This window comes from Diplotaxodon limnothrissa, linkage group LG10 (genome assembly GCF_057381915.1).
Source record: "Diplotaxodon limnothrissa isolate DT_005_m linkage group LG10, D_limnothrissa_male_GT1.1, whole genome shotgun sequence".
Classification (NCBI taxonomy): Eukaryota; Metazoa; Chordata; class Actinopteri; order Cichliformes; family Cichlidae; genus Diplotaxodon; species Diplotaxodon limnothrissa.
This window is the reverse complement of record NC_140605.1, coordinates 15,685,529-15,706,078: the sequence shown is the minus strand read 5'-3', so window position 1 is coordinate 15,706,078 and position 20,550 is coordinate 15,685,529. Positions and strand designations below refer to the sequence as shown.

Below are 20,550 nucleotides of genomic sequence, written 5' to 3'. Positions count from 1 at the left end.
GACAATGCTGCTGGCTTCTGAACCTCTTTCTGCAGATGAATCATTAACAAAGAGAAGGATAGGCCATTTCCTTCAGCTAATGAAGTCAGCTCACAGTTCACTCCTCCTGAAAGAAATCACATCTAAAGTGGCAGAGGATAGGTTGGGGCTTAAAATCTATTCTTTTGTCTACGCTATTACAAATGAAAATTAATGTATTTCCTAGTACACAGCCTCATTGTTGGATTAAAAAAGACGAGTTGTGGAGATTGCCTTTCTGTATGGGCTTTGATAAAAATGGTATTTTAAACTGGATTTGGAACAGGGTTCTGTGTAATATTATTAATAGTAGTAGTATTACTATTTTTATTATGTAATAACTAAGTGCCTTTTTCACGTTTACATTTTTATTGTATTTCATCTGCATTGTGATTCCATGAACTCCTGGAAGCAATGGATTGTACCCTTATGTTCAACTAATTGTTCTCCAAACAATTAGTTGAATCCCGCTCTGATGAACAAGTCAATTTGTTGCTGAGGAGATGTCTCCAGTGAAAACCATTTCACTTTACAACGTGTTGACTTACCAGGGTCCCAAGGCGACTGTGTGTTCACGAGACATCAGGCACACAGAAGCTCTCCAGAGGTTACAATAAGTCTAATAAGTCTGTTCTAAGTTTCAGTCAACTTCTTTATAGCTAGAGGAAGGTCGTCATACTACATGCAGACCTTGGTATGCTAATCAGCAGGCGTATAAAGTACTGTGAGAACCATTAACAGTAGCATTTGTTAAATGAGGCCAATAATCTTACAGCAAATTAGTGCATGCTTAATTTGTTCACATATTATTGAAAGAAATGACAATAAATGAGTAAATGTGTTTCTAGATTTGAAGTAAAAATAAATTATAAAGTGAATTAATAAATTCACCAGCACGTCTTTATGACCGAATGTATGAATCAGTAAGAGCAATTCATCATTAAGGTTTCAATAGCTTTTTTTTTATAGCATTCAGTTTAATTCAAATGTAAAAACATGTTTAGTATAAGTGTCATCTACGCACAAAAAACAGCTAAAATAAGTTTTTTCCCGCTTGCTCCCACCTTTATAAAGTCTTGATATGTGAGTGCTCACACAAATCATTCTGATCCCCTCTTTTTCAGAAATGGCACATAAGTCTGAAATGTAACATAATGTGTAAAAAAATGTTGGGCTGTGAAGAGTTCACGGTGAATGAATTTATTCTCATACACAGTGTGGAGTGGGACAGATCAAAACAGACTCACACAGAGTTTAGCTAGAAAGGTAGGAATGCCTCTCTTTTTTTATTGATGTGACTTTAATATATCAGCTGTAATCTCAGTTTGTTAGTTTGTGTAATTAGTGTGCATGGCTTATTTTGTAATGACATCTTATCTGAGTCACGGTGAATCATCGGTACATTATATAAACACTGTAAAATCATAAATTTATAATGATAAAGCACTATCTGCCCTCATTTACTCAGCAAATAGACCATGAAATATACTTGTCAAATTCTTGCATGAATAACAAAGTAAAAATTAGTGCTTATAGTCTCTACTGTTCAGTAAAGTCTCTGTATGTGTAGTTGTAGCTTACTGTTGATGGTATGAAACGTGAGCTTGTTCATTTGTGAAGTCATATGGTGATTTATACACTAATAATAATTATTATTAAATGCATAAAGGCTTTGAGTGCTCAAGTAGAGCAGAACAGTGCTACGTAAGAACTAGTCCATTTATCATTTACCAACTCGGATTAAATGAACTGTAAAACAAAACAAATTTACTTTGTTTGATCAGATAACAGCATAAAAATAATTAAAATCTAGTCCTGGTTGTATTCACAATTTTCTCACTGCCAGTTCTCAAGTTTTGATTTTCTTCTAGTACCCACACAATTAACTGAATAATTCCTAATTATCACAGATGTCCGGTGCAAAGGTGCTGCAGTTCCTGCAGAATATTTCACGTAGAAAACCTCTGGAGCCTGAGGGTGAAGTGTCCAACTTTCGCCGGTGTCTGACTACCCTTGATTTGGTGGCTCTTGGGGTCGGCAGCACACTGGGGGCCGGTGTGTATGTGCTTTCAGGAGAAGTGGCCAGAGCTGTGGCCGGGCCTAGTATCATAATCTCCTTCCTGATAGCAGCAGTGGCCTCCATCTTTGCAGGACTGTGTTATGCTGAATTTGGAGCTCGTGTTCCCAAAACTGGCTCTGCTTATCTCTATAGCTACGTGACTGTGGGTGAGATATGGGCTTTTGTCACAGGCTGGAACCTCCTGCTGTCTTATGTCATAGGTAACAATAAGGCCATTGAATGAATATTAATCCTGGAAAAATCATAGATTAAAATAATATTTGTCAAGTGATTTTAAGTAACACTGGGTATTGTTTGCTAATGGCTTCTGTTGTTAAGGGACATCAAGTGTAGCCAGAGCATGGAGTGGGACCTTTGATGATCTCATTGGAAATGTCATTGCCAACTCTTTAGGCAAACAGGTTGCAATGGATTTACCTGGATTGGCTCCCTATCCAGACTTCTTTGCAGCAGGTATCATTATGCTCTTGGCAGGTAAGTTTCATATACTAAAAACCTAATTATTTATTAACATAATACAGGTACTCTTAGTTTATTGTAAGTTTAAAAAATGATTAAAAAAAAACAAACAAACACAAGAGGTTAAAGTGTCCTACATATTTTTGACTAAAGTAAATATTTGACAAATGAGTTTCCACTAGGTTCATTGACATGGTGAAATTAATTCTTATATATTTTTCTTTCTAGGGATTCTTGCATTTGGTGTTAAAGAATCGGCCACTGTAAATAAAGTTTTTACAGCAGTTAACATCTTGGTGTTGCTCTTTGTTATCCTCTCTGGGTTCATAAAGGGGGACATCAACAACTGGTACAGATATGAAGACACCCTTCCAAACCAATCCGAGTATGGCCTCCCCCTGCCCCGTTATTTTGGCTTCTGCTGTATTTTTCTTTCTTTTTTTTAGCTGCTTGACTGTTGATCACTGTTTACAGGAACTATACGACCCTGAATAAAACCACCACATATGGCAGCGGAGGATTTTTCCCTTTTGGTTTTGAGGGGACATTAGCAGGAGCAGCCACTTGCTTTTATGCATTTGTTGGATTTGACTGCATTGCAACAACAGGTAACTTTTAGAATTTAAGTGCAAAGCCAGTAATTATAATGCACTGCATAAGGAAAGTGAAAATTTGATCACAATGACATCAGAAGATGTTTGTGGCAATTTCAATTGTCCAGAAAAACACAGAGATCTTTGGACACTAGAATATTCTCTACAGCATATACATTTTGTAAAATAGTTTATTTTATAGACATGGTGCTATGTCATAAAAACGCATCTAAAGATTAAATGATGGCATAAACCACACTGGGATAATTTTGTGTTTTTCTTTAGGAGAGGAGGTTCAGAACCCTCAGAAGTCAATCCCACTCGGGATTGTGGCGTCTCTCCTTATCTGCTTCTTGGCTTATTTTGGTGTGTCTGCCACCCTGACTCTTTTGATGCCATACTATTTGCTCAGCGTTCACAGCCCACTGCCTGTGGCCTTTACATACATCGGTTGGGGCCCTGCAAAGTATGCAGTTGCTGTGGGATCACTCTGTGCGCTCTCAACAAGGTATAATGCATGAAGTATCACGTATAAACAAACCTACAATTCTTTATACATTACAATACCCCTTTGGTGACATTTATAGCACATACACCAAATAAAATCACTGGGATCATTACTAGGAATTAAAACAGGGACACGAGAATAACTGAATTGCTGTTAATGAGCTATGAGCTTTTTTCCGAAGCCTTCTAGGATCAATGTTCCCGATGCCTCGTGTTCTCTTTGCCATGGCCCGGGATGGACTGCTCTTCAGACCTCTCAGTAACATGAGTGACAGACAAAGTCCTGTCATTGCTACACTGGCTTCAGGGGTCGTAGCAGGTATAACTAACTTTAGAAGAGATTATAATATAATTATTATTATTAATTATTTGATTTTGTTAAGGCCATCAGCTACTACGCTGATAAAATGGTTGCAGAATTTATAAACATATTTAATTTCTCCTACTTCTTTGCAGCTATCATGGCTTTATTGTTTGACCTGAAGTCGTTGGTTGACATGATGTCGATTGGAACCCTGTTTGCCTACACACTTGTTGCCATTTGCATTCTCATATTAAGGTACAGATGATCACAAGTATGCATGTTGGCACTGCACTTATTACTGCTTATTATTGGTATATTTTGCACCTAACAAACAAGACTTTCTTGCGTTTTTTAAAAGTGTTCTTCACCATTAGTTGTCCAGCTTTCTGAAGGTCTTTCAAAGTTTTTCTTTGCACACTGGCTGTTTTCACTCAGTTTTAGTTCAGTCCTTGTACCTGACCATTTTCAGAGGAATGTTTTTTGTTTGTTCAATCACTAACCTATGAATCCTTCAAATATAAAAGGGTTTCTAACTGAAAGGATGAAATGGTAATATGTCTAACAGACAAAGCATCAGTTTAAAACTGTATCTTGACGCACTTTGTTCCTAGCAGCCTGTCAGACCCCCCCCCCCCCCCCCCCCCAAAACATCATTGGTTGCTATTTTTTTCCAGTTAATGCCAAAGATAACACAAAGAGCTATTAGCCAGAAATTGGCACATCTTTGTCTTTAACCCAGTATTACAGTTTGCTTGGACTTGTTAGTTATTTCTTTGGAGAAGTATAAGATGATTTATGTATATATGGCTAATGAGTGTATTGTTCTCTTGTGCTTCTGAGTTTGGTTATAGTTCTTGATTTCTCGTTATGTTAGTCACCCCTCGTGTCCTCTCTCTCTCTCTCTCTCTTTCTGTCCCGTGCTTGCTCTCTCTCCCTTGTCTCAGTCATGCCTCTGTGTTTGTTTACCCTTTCCTTGCCTTGGGTTGTATGTCTTGAGTCTGTGTTTCCGTCCCTGTGTTTATGCTTCCTCTCTTATTTTGATAGTCTCACCTCCTGTGTCAGTTTTGCTCTGTCTTGTTTCCCTGATTTAGTTCAGCTGTATTCACTTACGTGTTTCATCTCCCTGTTTGCCTCAAGTGTATATTTAAGACCTCAGTTTCCTTAGTTCCTTGTACCAGCCACCATCATGCTTTGTCTCCCTCGTGTTTTGTTCGCCTAGTTGATTATTAATTCCATTCTGAGTTTCCAGGTTTTCTAGTTTGTGGCTTTCCTGTAAGTCTTTTTGAGTCCAGTTCTGCCTCTGAATCCTGCATAAAGGTTCAGCATGCCAAACACAACACTACACCACAATCTTGGCATGGCGTCCAGTTTGTCTTTAATAAGTGAAGAAACTGGAAATGTGGAGGACAAAAGAAGACATGGCTTGAAATATTAGCTAATGAACAGTATCTGAAAGTCAAAATATACAAAGAGCCAACACAGGATTTGAGAGATTCATCTGTCCCCTCAGTTGTTCCAGCCACTGGATGATCTCACTGGAATGATGGCTCCCCTTCAAAAGTGATTTTAATGAAGGGAGCAAGGAGTAAATGCTGAGCTTTGCCAAATACCTCAACACAAGACAAGAGCTAGACTAAAAACCAGTGACAACAGGTCTTATGGAGTGATGTCTGCAGCTAAAACACGGTGGAGACCTTGTCATGTTGTGGGGCTTATAGCCAGTGCTGTTGGAGATCTTGTCTAAACTGAGTGGCAACCAGTGGTGGCTCATTAGTTAAGGCTGCTAGGGCTTAACAAAATACAGTGGCTTGCAAAAGTATTCGGCCCCCTTGAACTTTTCCACTTTTTGTCACATTACAGCCACAAACATGAATTAATTTTATTGGAATTCCACGTGAAAGACCAATACAAAGTGGTGTACACGTGAGAAGTGGAACGAAAATCATACATGATTCCAAACATTTTTTACAAATAAATAACTGCAAAGTGGGGTGTGCATAATTATTCAGCCCCCTTTGGTCTGAGTGCAGTCAGTTGCCCATAGACATTGCCTGATGAGTGCTAATGACTGAATAGAGTGCACCTGTGTGTAATCTAATGTCAGTACAAATACAGCTGCTCTATTGGGAGCAACAACACCATGAAGTCCAAAGAACACAGCAGACAGGTCAGGGATAAAGTTATTGAGAAATTTAAAGCAGGCTTAGGCTACAAAAAGATTTCCCAAGCCTTGAACATCCCACGGAGCACTGTTCAAGCGATCATTCAGAAATGGAAGGAGTATGGCACAACTGTAAACCTACCAAGACAAGGCCGTCCACCTAAACTCACAGGCCGAACAAGGAGAGCGCTGATCAGAAATGCAGCCAAGAGGCCCATGGTGACTCTGGATGAGCTGCAGATCTACAGCTCAGGTGGGGGAATCTGTCCATAGGACAACTATTAGTCGGGCACTGCACAAAGTTGGCCTTTATGGAAGAGTGGTAAGAAGAAAGCCATTGTTAACAGAAAACCACAAGAAGTCCCGTTTGCAGTTTGCCACAAGCCATGTGGGGGACACAGCAAACATGTGGAAGAAGCTGCTCTGGTCAGATGAGACCAAAATGGAACTTTTTGGCCAAAATGCAAAACGCTATGTGTGGCAGAAAACTAACACTGCACATCACTCTGAACACACCATCCCCACTGTCAAACATGGTGGTGGCAGCATCATGCTCTGGGGGTGCTTCTCTTCAGCAGGGACAGGGAAGCTGGTCAGAGTTGATGAGAAGCTGGATGGAGCCAAATACAGGGCAATCTTGGAAGAAAACCTCTTGGAGTCTGCAAAAGACTTGAGACTGGGGCGGAGGTTCACCTTCCAGCAGGACAACAACCCTAAACACAAAGCCAGGGCAACAATGGAATGGCTTAAAACAAAACATATCCATGTGTTAGAACGGCCCAGTCAAAATCCAGATCTAAATCCAATCTGTGGCAAGATCTGAAAACTGCTGTTCACAAACGCTGTCCATCTAATCTGACTGAGCTGGAGCTGTTTTGCAAAGAAGAATGGGCAAAGATTTCAGTCTCTAGATGTGCAAAGCTGGTAGAGACAGACCCTAAAAGACTGGCAGCTGTAATTACAGCAAAAGGTGGTTCTAATAAGTAGTGACTCAGGGGGCTGAATAATTATGCACACCCCACTTTGCAGTTATTTATTTGTAAAAAATGTTTGGAATCATGTATGATTTTCGTTCCACTTCTCACGTGTACACCACTTTGTGTTGGTCTTTCACGTGGAACTCCAATAAAATTGATTCATGTTTGTGGCTGTAATGTGACAAAATCTGGAAAAGTTTAAGGGAGCCGAATACTTTTGCAAGCCACTGTATAGAGAAATAAGCGGTCACTCAAGACATATATGTATAGACAAGGTTGTATATTTGTTATTGAAAGAAGCTTACCTTTTATGAGTGGTTACGAAGAACCTGTGATAAGAGACGGAATTAAGTTGTTTATACAAATGAATTAATATTATTACTGCCTTCTATGATGCTTACAGTATACCTAATAATATGTTTAGATACACAGGTCAGTCACAAAATGGCTCAACAACCTCAAAATATTGACTATGATACGGTCATATTACTGTCATAAAATGTGTGAGTACGCTAGATAGGGAAATAACAATGCACAATAATGAGCGTAATGAAATTAAACAGATGAATGACTCAGGGTTTGCTTGTTTGAAGAGTTTATGAAGACATCAGGTTTTCTTTACTTTAATCAGTCGCTTATAATTACAAAAGATCATGTAATGAAGTGCTGTTGACTTGATGTGTGTTGTTCAGACATTAAAAATAGACTCCAGGATGTGAACAAGAAAAAAAAAAACAGGAATATAATAATTTGGTGCTTTACGAGAATATTATAAGTAGAAATAACTAAAAACCTTAAATGTTTTCACTTTTTTAAAATTATATTTCCTTAATTTTACAGGTATCAAACTGACCTCAGTGATGATTCTAGTCTAAGCAAAGCAGAACCTTTTACCATTGGAGGGATATTATGTCCTCCATACCAAGCCACTACAAGGACATCAAAAAATGTGTCCCTTTTAACTTTTGTTATTAGTGAGTCATCATCTTTCTGTTGTACTGTACTTTTTATTGATTTAATTTTTGATTAATAGAACTCAAACGTATTGATTCTCCTCAGTCTTTTTAGCAGTTGTTCTCAGCGTCTTCGTATCTGAGGCTGTAGATTACCTGCAAGCCCTGGAGTGGTGGAGCATACTTTGTCTTTCTGTGATAGTAGCAATGATTTTTCTAATCATCCTCATCGTCTGGAGGCAACCGCAGAATACAGCAGAAGCTGCTTTCATGGTATGAAAGAAAGACAGTGAAGACTGATTAATGAAAGCATAGAAATAGAAACAGAAATTTAGCCAACCTGTATTATCATTACATGTTTATTTATTTTTTAAGCTCCAAAGTTCTGAATTTTGGGGGGTTTGGGTTTTTTTTTTTCCTTTAATATCTTTTAACAATGCTTCTCCTCTTTTATATCCCCAGGTTCCTTTTGTCCCATTACTTCCTATTTTTAGTACCTTTGTCAATGTCCATCTAATGGCTCAGCTTGGATCAGACACTTGGATCCGCTATACAGTGTGGATGGGAGTAGGTATGTGCAGCACATTTCTGCTACAGAATACATAAAAAAGATTATACATGTGCAAAAATATCTCTTTTTATATGTGTGACCGCTACGTTTCTTTTAAAATTTGGAACAGGTTTGATCATCTACTTTTGTTATGGTGTTCGCCACAGTGTGCAGAAACAAAGGCTTGAAAATTCACACGATCGAGTCAGTATTCACAGCATCGCTGCTGCTATGGAGCAAAGCACGAAACCCGGACAAGACGTAACTGGATAAATACATAGTGTATTTAATGACATAAATTTTAAAAACAATACCTGATTTGCATAAATCTCACAATGGTGATTGTCTCAGGAATTCACAAACTTTTATTTGGCAGCATCCAGCAATGCAAGGCTTTATGCAATACTCTGCTTTTATATTACTGTTTCTTATAAGTATTAATTAAAGGAAAGAATGAGGAAGGATTCAGCAAGTATTTCAAGTATAATCACATAGTTATTAGTATTATATAACAAAAAAAACCCTAAAACATTTAGCTTATATATTAAATGGTAGAAAATCTAAAGAAATTTGGATTTTGTGAACAACAGAGTTTAAGATGACAATGTTTTTAGTAGAAGCGACCAGAATGGACAGAAGGACAGCTCAGGTTGAGCCATTTGGACACAAAGTCAGAGAGCCAAGATGGCCTGGACATGTGCAGAAGAGGGATGGTGGATACACTGGACAAAAGATGTTGAAGATGGAACTTCCAGGGAGGAGGAAAAAAGGAAGACCACAGAGAGGGTTCATGGAAGGTTCATGTAGTGAAATAGGAGGACAGAAATGTATGCTAGGGACAGGGTGAGATGGAGGCAGATGATCCCCTATGCTGAGCCCTGAAGGGGGATTTTGTGATCATCCTGTCACAGTTGTTCAAAAGGAATTGTACTCACGATGCCCATTTCTTTTATGTGACAGAGTCATATTACTCACGATTCCTTCATGTTTAAATGCAATTCAACTCTTTTATTTTTCTGTACAGAATACATTGTAATGGCATGGGTTTAGTTTGTTTGCCTTGTACTTAACTGCCAATATAGCCAATACTGTGTTATTAAATGGACTTTAAAGTAATAATTTTCTATTGCTGTAAACATTTGATATGCATGAAATTAAAAAGGCATTATAAGTTTTGAATGAGATACTCTGCACTTTGACTCCTGTCTCCCTATTTTCAGTTTTTTCTTTCTTACATACCTTCCCTATGACAACCTTTGTAAACATGCCCATACACAGCCATGCTGCCTCCACGCTATGATCAAATGCCACATTTACTTACAGCACGTGATATGAGAGGAACCAATGAAATGTGTGCTTTGTTTAAGCAGGCACCGTTTTTAAAAAATGCTCTCGATAAAAACATAAACAGGCCGTCTGTAGTGAAAGGCAAAAGAAGCCGTCCTCAAAAAAGAAAAATTCCACCTGCTACTCTGGAGGAGTTGTCACTGCTATTGGATACACTGCTGGAACACAGTAAAGCTGTGGGTTTGTCAGGAACTGAGAAATATCACACTAAATACACTGTATATTCACCTACATTACCCCAGTCTCTGGCATTTTTACACAACAAAGGCACACAGTTCCTTGGCCTTACAGTTCTACAGCTGCACTGTGTAAAGTGTCTAAATGCTGCAACAGTGACTGAAGAGCAGGCAGAAGCTACTGAAGGACACACAAGACTTCAGCACAAGAAGTTGGTTTCGATGGTGTGCAGGAAGAATCACAGCTTCGGTGATGCACGCTGTATTTGCCACAAGTTTGGAAACACCAGCCCAAAGTGTTGTTAATTGTGTGAGCTACCCTGAAAACTGTCTGTTACACAAACAAGATGGGGAGTGGAGCATGAAGAGGATGCATGAAAGGCCTACACCCAAAAAATTGCAGCACATCACTACAAACTGCAGGTTTGTTTATGCAGTTTTATTGTGAACACAATTTTTCTTGAACTTGGAGCATCTCACAATGTGTGACTGTTGTGGGGAGTGGTGCCTGGAGATTAAGTGTCCTTTTAAATACACAACGGACAGCATTAAGCAGGCATTGGATGCACAGGATAAAGACTTCTGCCTGGAGTCAGCTGCAAATGGACTTCACTTAAAGAGGGCGCACCCCTACTACTTACAGGTGCAAACACTTTGTCACCAGCTCCAACCACTGTGACCTCGTTGCATGGACTCAAAGAGACATGGCTGTGGTACACATCTTCCCTGATGTAGATTTCTGGGAACCACGTTTGAAGAGAGCACAAGAGTTCTTCAAAAAAAAGAAAAAAAAAAAAAAGTGTGCCTTCCAGAACTGGTGGGAAAATATTTCTCCGAGCATAGTTCTGTTCTGAATGCCCCATAACTTTTTATTTAGGGGGTCTAGATTGATGCCTGAAGTGCATTGCCATGCAAATAATTTTCATTTACTGAATATGTACTTACTAAGTACCACTGTTTAAAAGATGAATAAAGAAACAAACAAATTTTTGCCTGTTATTAAAACCACTTTATAGAACATCAAATCAGTTACAATGTAGAATCAATGTCGTTTATGGTTTACAACTGACAAATTTTTTTACATAAAATATTGACAGCATTTACATAATAACACTCACTAACATTCTGTAAATTTACTGTATCTTTTGAAAAATTATAACTACATATACACAGCACAAGACTTTTAATAGTACTTAAGAGCAAGTTTCATTTTCCCTTGGTTTTACTACCACAATGGGGCACATGTTCACCAAAACGCAGCAAACCTTTACTATCTTATCCTGAAGGGCCTCCTCTTCACCCTCACATTAAAGAAGTAATCGGATTGGCATGGTGGTATGCAGCATTTTATACCTGTTGCGTAAACTACCTACAACTCGCTCGACATGAATTATTAGGTGGGCAATAGCTCTTGTATCTTCAATGTCCTTGGCATCAAGTTGACAGAAGCCTTTTGTAAATGCGGGGATCTTAACCTCTGCACACAAAGATGCTGGACAGGAAGATCAAATGTAAGGCGGAAGAGTGAGTAAAAGCATTTGGAAATGCCACGGTTTCTTTGATGCTGGCAGGAAAGCTTTTACATTGTTGAATAAGGAGAGTAAAATAGCAAAACAAGGTATTCCAGTATAATATTTTACTTTTTTGGTGTCATCCTTTAAAACATTTTTCATTCAGCTGTCTTTTTCAACTGTGATTCAAGCGTTCTGTTCTCCTCCAACAGCTGGTTTATTTCTGCTCTGTTCACAGCACACACAATCCATCGGCTGTCTTTTAGCTTCTGCATCTCTCTCTGTCCCATCTCCATTTTCTACATTTGTTGCTACTACCTCAGCCTCCACTCTTGGCCACAGCCTCCATCACGTGGTGATTAAGGTGTCGGTCTTCTGTCATGTCCATCTCTGGCAGCTCTTCATGTAACGTCTATGCAGGCCTCACCTTCACACTCTGCTCCTCCATTACTAAAGCCTGTCAGATACAATGAGTGCATAAGGCAAATGTTCACCAGAAGCCCACTTAAAAGTGCATGACTCATCAAAAAGCTATGAGCTGATTACCGGACAGTGAGAGCATTTTTTTATGTTGGTGGGAGTTGTATTTACCTCCGACTGCTGCTCTTTGCTGCTTCCGTCGCATTCGTCGTCTGTGACGGTCCAAGTTTGAAGCAGGGATTTCGGAGTGCCCCATGTATAGCGTTGGAACCCAGTCAGGATTTGTTTCATCCATTTCATAGGCTGGTTTGCCTGCAATTATGCTAAGTAATTAGCAACTCTATAAATAGAACGCAGTCCTGCAAAATCACACATTGAGATATTTGTTCTAATTTGCTATGACTTCAGAGCGAAATAAAACTAATAGGCTATACAGAGTAATATGAACTTATTTAGAACTTACCCGAATGAAAATGTCTGGAACACACCAACAGATATCTGGGGATGGTAGAGAACTGGATATCAGCTCGTCTCACAGCTGCTATCCAGGCTATACGCCTTCTTTTGGTAACATCCGACACATGAGCTCCCTGGTTTTGCTTCCAGGTGGGGAAACAATGAAAAGACAGCCCATTTTCAAGCTTATTCCCTTGCCGGTCGTGCGATCTAACGTTACAACCCATCACACAGCAAGTACGAACCATAGCGGATATTATTCGTGTGCTTTCGCTCGCTTTGTTTGGCCTACTAAAATGGCACCTCGACCAAAAATCCTGGCCGCACCCCCTCTCGCGACGTCATATTCCAAAGCCCATGCGCCATGCGAGGCCCTGTTAACCAATCAAAGGGAAGACGGCGATACACTTTAACCAATCGGCGACTCTCCCTGTGGGGAAGCGCATTGTTCAAAAACCCAAAAAGCAATCGGGTAAAGCGGCTCAGCTGGTGCTAAGAGCTCGAGACGAGGAGGGTTTGTTGAACTTATACAGTTTTACCTCAACGTTGGCTTTTGGCGATCTATCGTAAATATTAAGCTAACGAGCTTACAGGAAACCAGGCACATTTTGGACATTCCAGGAAAGTTAAAGTGAGTTTTACTTAAACGTGGGCAATACGACGTTAAACGAGATAACGTAATAGTTACAAAAATAATATTAGATTGTAACTATAACTGTTTGACGGAGTTATGTAAGTGTGTGTTAAGCTAAATGCAATATCTACGTTTTTTGTGTGCTTGTTTTTGGTTTTGAGTGACTGCACGATTTTCCCATTTAAAACCAGGAAGCAAGTCTCTTTGTTAGCATATATTGGTACTTGTAGTAGAAATCATTGTTATTAAATGTATGTTAGCTAGTATAAACATTAAAGTGACTCTGTTTAATTCACTGCAATATAGGCTCCGTTTACTACGTGCTTACTGGAGGCTAAACATGGCTACTTGCACATGTAAAGGTTCAGCACTGAGGTTTTTATTTTAGTTGCACTCAGTGCTGAGACACTTTTTGAAAGCACAAAGTCTTCTTGCTGTAACAAGCAGTGAAAGGTGAAGATGGCTCGAGTGATTTTTTTTTTTTTTTTTTTTTGAATGCTAAACGTGGATTTGATACTTTTTAAATGCTGCTCAGTGTAACACGAAATACCATTTGGATTAAAAAAAGGGAATGAAATTGAAAAACCGAGACTTCTAAACTCGCTCATCGTAATAGCTACAAAGACTAAGCATGACAGGACCTGCTGTAGAGCAGTTGTATTGATCAGCACTAATGCCAAACTTGCCTGGTCTGGTGAAAGCCTGGGAAATATTTCCTGTTTGACTACTTAAGCAGGTTCAATTTGGCTTTAAACAGTAAACTAGTGTTCCTTTACCTGTCAGCTTGTTTGATGACGACACACCCATGTTTAACTAATTCATAGCAATGAAATGCTTGAGCAGAGAATAACATCATTACATCATTATTACAAACAACACAGACACTTGTGTGAGTGTGTTTAGTTTTTCATCTTTTATGTTGTATATTGCTGTTTTTTTTCCAACACAAGCCTATATTATCCTTTCAAAGTGACTTGTGCACACGCCCTAAGTCAAGCCCATGTTTGAAACATTTTGTAATCCCCTTTTAATAGAATTACTACATACTAATGAAAACGTGTTATCCTTGGAACAGATAGACGGGCATGGCGCTGTCTTTGTCATCTCCGTGTGGATGCCCCTCTGATGAGGAGGAGGAAATGGCTGTGTTTGAATCTACAGCAGCAGAGCACGGAGGTTTGGCCAGACCACGTCTACCAGAGATCTCTGTTATTTCCCCGGGCCTGGACACCAGGCCATCCATTACAGGGCCGGTAAGAGTTCCCAAAAAAAAAAAATCATATGTCCCTCAGGTATAACAAAACATGTTCAGAACAAATCTATATGAGATTTTTTTGTTTTTTGTGTGTGTATATGTGTGTGTGTATATATATATATATATATATATATATATATATATATATATATATATATATATATATATATATATATATATATATATATATTATATATATAAAAATAAAAAATTGATCAATATTGCCAGAGGTGTAACTGTTTTTCAAAGCCATAATTTCATACCTCGCTTTTCCTTCAGAGGAGATGAATAACAGCCCCCCCAAAAAAGAAAGGGAGGCAGGGAAACATTCTGTTTAAACTACATCATTCTGACACTTTTCCAGTTCACTTGCTATACCTCTCTGATTCTTAAACACAGCTGCTTTCTTCAGTCTGGCAGGCTTAAATAGGCATTAAAAGCCCAGATGGGTATTGCAGTAGAGCGAGATGCAATATGTAAAATTCTAAACCCTGGGATTGCAGTTTGGTGGTGTTAATATTTTTCCATTCTACCATCAAAACATTTACAAAGATGCTTGTGTGTTTAGAAAGTAGCAGTGAAATCTCAAAGCTGCGATGAAGGGGCCACCGAGAGGGTGAAGGTTTTCCTGCGCATCCGACCACTTACTGACACGGAGAGATCCAGAGGGGAAGAGCAGGTAAGACATTAAGGTCAACATTTTTGTTTCTTCTAGGATAAAAGCTTTCAATACTCTGAAACTGTACTTGAGTCTATTTTGTTTTTCTTTTAGGGTTGTGTGGCTATCCAAGACGAAGAGACCCTGCTGCTTAAAGCTCCAAATGACTCTCAGAACATGAGAGCAGCAGAACGAGGCATCACTCCGAGTATTCACAAGTTCAGTTTCACGAAGGTAGGAGAGTCGTATGTGTAGCTCCTCTTTACTTAAACATACTGTTTCCAAAACTGAAAACCCATTCAGAAAAAAACTGTAGTAATCACGTAATAATATTTTCAGAGAAGAACTTGAAGAAAATGAGAATGCTGGAGTGAAACAGACCAGTGAAGATGTTTTTTGTTTTTTTTCTTTAAATGTCCCCTTAGATATTTGGTCCTGAGACAGCGCAGCAACAGTTTTATGAGAGCACAATGAAGGCGATGATAAACGATGTGCTTCGAGGAGAAAATAGACTTCTCTACACTTATGGTGTAACCAATTCTGGAAAGACGTACACCATTCAGGGTGAGTTATTTTCTGTTCTGCAGATATTACTTGGACACATAAATCCCAGGGTTAATTATGAGGTTTGTTCGTTATGTAATCGCACAACATAAACCATGCTTGTCAAACTTTGGCCTGCAGGCAGCGGTCGAGAGGCAGGCCTGCTGCCCCGGGCTTTAGTGTCCCTGTTTAGGAAACTGCAGGGCCGTCTGTACGGTGGCATGAACCTGAAGCCTGTCTTATACCAGGATGTGAGGCAGCTCAGTGCCAATGAGGTCAAGGCAGAGGAAATCCGCAGAAACTCTCTGCTCAAAGAGGTAAACATAAATATGACTTTTAAAGGCCTTACAGCATTACTCTGGAACACATTGTAGCAACAAGGTGAATTTTAGGATGCATTTGGACATTGTGGTGCTCCAAACGTATGTGACTACACTTTGGTATATTTGGCATGTTCTTTTCCTTGCAGACTGCTACTTGGTTAAATGTTTTCCTGCAGATGAATTATGCATCTTCTGATTCTCCTTCCTCTTGTGGATTTCAGGATGGGAATTCTCGTTGCACTGGCACCACCACAAGCTGGGATAGTGGCATCGGAGGACTGTCTGCTACCACTACCTTTGGCACTCAGCTGGAAGGTGAGGATTTTCATTCCTAAATGGAGTCAATTTTCTGCTAAACGCACCACATGCTGTATTTGGAGTAGAATAGTTGGTGTTTGATGAGTACACAGCACTGTTTACAATATAAGAAGTCAACATCAGCGTTGTTTGTGCAGCACATACCAATTTCCAGTTTAAACACTGCTTTCTTTATATTAAAATCATTACTGCCTTAAAAAAACAAAACAAACATGTGACTTTTAATTTGCCTCTGCAGACACGGACAGTGTTTGTCTGGAGCCGGACAGCCTGTCGCACAGCGGAGGGGAAGATCTCGAGGAAGGAGTGCAGTTTTCAATCTGGGTGTCCTTTTATGAAATCTACAACGAGTTCCTGTACGACCTACTGGACGCCTCGCCCTCCCAGCAGCCCCGGAAGAGAGTCACATTGCGGCTAAGCGACGACAAGCAGGGCAACCCCTACGTGAAAGGTAACAGTGGCTCATTCACAGGAATGGAGTTAAAACTAGATCAAAGTATGTTGGCCTGAACTTCCTGAGGCTCATTCCCACCAGGCAGCCGCTCTCATCTGATGTATGTTACGCTTCATCAGGCAGGAAATGATGTTTAAAAACTGTAAATTGCTTCTTTCATTTTCCTCAACTCTACCTGCAGTCTTTGTAGACTTTGTTTGTGGGAGTGCAACAACACACCACAATGAATGAGTGCATGAATAAAGAACTGTGCAAAAGATGGTCACGACTTTGAACACTACGTTAGCTTAATTCATGTGTTTCCTGCATAACAGCATGTGTAACTACTGCTGCAGCTCCTTCACGTGCACCACATTGTGCTTCTTCCTGTTGTATCAGACCTGACCTGGATCCAGATCCGCAGCGCCGAGGAAGCCTGGAGGATTCTGAGAGTTGGGCGTCGCAACCAAAGCTTCGCCAGCACTCACCTCAACCAGAACTCCAGTCGCAGGTAGGAGCATGTTAAATGACGTGTTTACCTATTGAAACCTTAATTTGAGTTACACTTGTGGACACTCTGATCATAAACGTATCACTTACACAGCCACAGCATCTTTTCCCTCCGTGTCCTGCACGTCCACCCTGGAGCAAATTCAGGCCAGGCCATGCACATCAGCGAGTAAGTTGGCTTTTAATTACCCAGTCTTGATTTCAGTTTTGGGTCATTTTAACTTATATTGATTAGAGTTTGTAAAGGTGATAATGTAAGTCTGTCTCCTTTTTAGGCTGACTGTGTGTGATTTGGCTGGGTCCGAACGCTGTAAAGATCAGCGTAATGGTGAGAGGATGAAGGAGGCCAACAACATTAACACCTCCCTCCTAACACTGGGGCGCTGCATTGCTGCCCTGAGGCACAACCAGAGCAATAAGTACGTTTTAAAATGTTTAGGTGGTGTAGTAAATTAGAGAAATGGTTGAAACAGATCATCTTGTGGAGCTTTTTACTGCTTTTCTGCTCTCAAGATCGAAAATGCTAAATTGCTATAAATTTTCTTCACGTCAGCTTCTGCAGTAATTAAATTATTGATCCGCTAATTTATGGCGTGTGGATTTCCTGCACTAAATCAACTTTTACAGCTTTTAGGGCGTTTTTGTTTTTTGCTATTGTACATATAAAGATTTAATGACCAAATGGGTTTTAATATGTTTTCCTACTGCATCAACAGGTCACGGCCTCCTCAAGTGGTGCCTTTCAGGGACAGTAAGCTGACCCGTGTCCTGCAGGGTTTCTTCTGTGGGCGAGGAACCTCCACCATGGTGGTCAACATCAATCCATGTGCATCCATCTATGACGAGACCCTCCAGGCCCTCAAATTCTCTGCTATTGCTACCCAAGTAAGAAACTCATTTGTACACGAGTACCTGAGTGGCTGGTTTAGTTTTGCGTCCTGTGTGAGATCAATCAAATGTGCCGTTTCTCTTCTTTAAGCTCGTCCACGGCCCGTCCACGAAGACCAGAGTGGCCTACATCCTGTCTTTACTTCGTGATCCAACAGGAAATGGTAATGACAGCACGGTGATGGAGGAGGAAGAGGATGAGAGTGATGTCGACGATGGAGATATCACCATGTTAGATACTAAGGTAACATCCTCTGCTTTTTATGTAACACCTAAATATTAAGCACTTTTATTTCACTGACAAAATAAATCAACCTTTTATTTTGAAACACTACTTAAACCAAGTAACCGTAACATCTTAAATGTGTCAAAAACTGTCAAAAATCTATTGTTCTAACAGCCGACTGTTCTACATTAAGGCTTTGCTGCAGGCCATTGATGTTCTGAAGAGAGAGGTGCAGCGCCAGCGGGAAGAGAAAGAAGTCCTAGAAGCAAATGTGAGAGAGCAGGTGGTCTCTGAGATGATGGAGGTCATCTCTAGAATGCAAGATGGTTTCAGGTGTGTGTGGGTGCTTGTTTGAATCTGAAATGCCAATTTAAAGGCTTTTTTTTTTTGTAATACTTTTTAGTGGTAAGGAGCAGTAGGCACATCTAATAGTGTTTTCTTGGCAGGGATTTGGGAGAAATGTGTTGTTTAACTGTTTTTGTAATGACTACATATAGCAACATTTTATATCTTCTCACCCTGTAGTGAGACACTGGATGCTGAGAGGGCGCTCATTGAAGAGAGGTATGAAGACAAGATAAATAGCCTGCAGAAACACCTGAAGAAATTCTACACCCAGGAGCTAAAGGTCAGTTAATGACTTGAAAGTTTGTAATGCTTTGCATTCTCTGCAAATTAAGCATTCGCAACTGTTTGCGATGCTCTCGCTGAATCTCTACCAAATTTATTTCCGTTCTCCCAGGAACGTGATCAGGAGATTGAAGCTCTGTCTGCTGCTCTTGAGGAAAAAAAGAAGGCAAATGAAGCAGCCCCCATGACGGCGCCACCTGGAGACTCTGAGGGCCCTCGCCGCTCTCAGCGCGTCAGTACGCAGAATGAGCTCGGCAGACTGCGCACTGAACTCGACCAGTGCCGCACTGAGCTGTGCACCAAGACTCAAGGTACAGTCTGACTGGAAGATTTCTGATTATATGCACAAGGATATTGTTCATGATGGCTGACTGATTTGTTCTGTTTGTCTGTGCAGAGGTGACAAAGCTTAAGATGCAGCTAGAAGTGCCAGGTAGTGCTGGCACTCTCACCTCTGTTGCTGACCGCAAGCTGGAGGAGGGTCAGCGGGTCAGTACATGCTCTACACAAACTCACTGCTGCATGTGAGTCTCTGGACTGTTTGAAAGATTAAAATTTGTATGTGTGTATATATTTCTTGTTTTTTACAACAGAACCTGCGTCAGCTGCGCCTCAATCTGCAGAGGCTGGGGGTGGACCTGCAGTCTGGTGAAAGAGCCTGCTGTCGCAACACAGGAGGGGAGAGGCTGCGCCACGCTTTAACAGCTGCAGATGAGACTTTAGCCAAACAGGTAGAGTCAAGCAATGTGCAGTGTGCAATTTGCACATTCAGTTTTACTTGTAAACTAAGATTTTCTTTAAATTATTTAACAGGGTGCTCAGCCCTCTGTGTTCTGCAACAGCTGAGAAAGTATTGAACACATTTTGCAAACTGCATGTTAAATTTCCATCAGTGCAGAGTTTAAAAGTGCTTTTTCCTCCTAGTTAGAAGCAGCTTGTGAGGATAAAATGCATGAACTCTTTTTAAAAAAAACAAAAAAAACAAAAAAAAAAAAAACCTGCATTATATTATGAGCAGTTCTCATTTTAAACTGTCGTTTTCTTCTCCTAACTCACTTGCACCGGCAGATTTTAAACTAAAACAAGGTTTCTAACATCTGCACAAAGCTGTCAATGAGCTAGAGCATGTTTAGCTGTTGCTTTTTGCCTCACCTTCTGAAACTAAACAGCCCTCCCTTCCCTCTCTGCTCCTGTCTAACCTCACCCCCTGTCAACTGACTTCTTCTTCTCAGGGCCAGATCCTTATGGAGCTCCAGAACGACCTGATGCTGGTCAAAGCCGACTTGAGGCGGAAAGCGCAGACCCTGGCCCAAACACAGTCCCTCCCTCCCCAGCTGCCCCCGTCTGGCTTTGCTGCCCCCAGCATGCCGGGCTCCTGCAAAAGGAGAGGCTGTGGCGCCGGCGCACCGAGCGACCCCGAAAACCGTCCGCTGCAAAAACGACAGTTTTTCCAGTCTCTGTTCCCATCTCGCACCCCAACACGTAAATACAACACCCGTGCTGCCGAGGATGCAAATCTGACCCCCTCCTCAAGGATTTTGCGGTCCCGTCAGCCATCTCCACTTCCTAGTCCGGTCGTCACCCCTCGTAATCTCAGGGGGAAGTACTGAACTTTAAAGC

General features: G+C 40.5%; 2 protein-coding genes across 2 annotated transcripts; both read left to right on the top strand.

Moving 5' to 3' along the window:
- Positions 1-1,928: 1,928 nt before the first annotated feature.
- On the top strand, positions 1,929-8,875 carry LOC146624103 (cationic amino acid transporter 2). The gene is made up of 11 exons (XM_085364878.1): positions 1,929-2,298; positions 2,417-2,572; positions 2,786-2,942; positions 3,032-3,165; positions 3,436-3,658; positions 3,840-3,976; positions 4,114-4,216; positions 7,940-8,073; positions 8,159-8,325; positions 8,515-8,623; positions 8,733-8,875. Exons 1-11 carry the CDS (start codon positions 1,929-1,931, stop codon positions 8,873-8,875), a joined length of 1,833 nt encoding a protein of 610 aa, XP_085221004.1.
- Positions 8,876-14,231: 5,356 nt separating this feature from the next.
- Positions 14,232-20,540, top strand: kif20a (kinesin family member 20A). Its single transcript, XM_085363691.1, has 18 exons — positions 14,232-14,399; positions 14,970-15,080; positions 15,174-15,293; positions 15,485-15,623; positions 15,744-15,919; positions 16,147-16,240; positions 16,482-16,694; positions 17,076-17,187; positions 17,281-17,355; positions 17,462-17,605; positions 17,903-18,071; positions 18,166-18,318; positions 18,494-18,633; positions 18,826-18,928; positions 19,043-19,241; positions 19,328-19,419; positions 19,524-19,661; positions 20,163-20,540. The coding sequence occupies exons 1-18, from the start codon at positions 14,232-14,234 to the stop codon at positions 20,538-20,540; spliced, it is 2,724 nt and encodes a 907-aa protein (XP_085219817.1).
- The last annotated feature ends 10 nt before the right edge of the window (positions 20,541-20,550 follow it).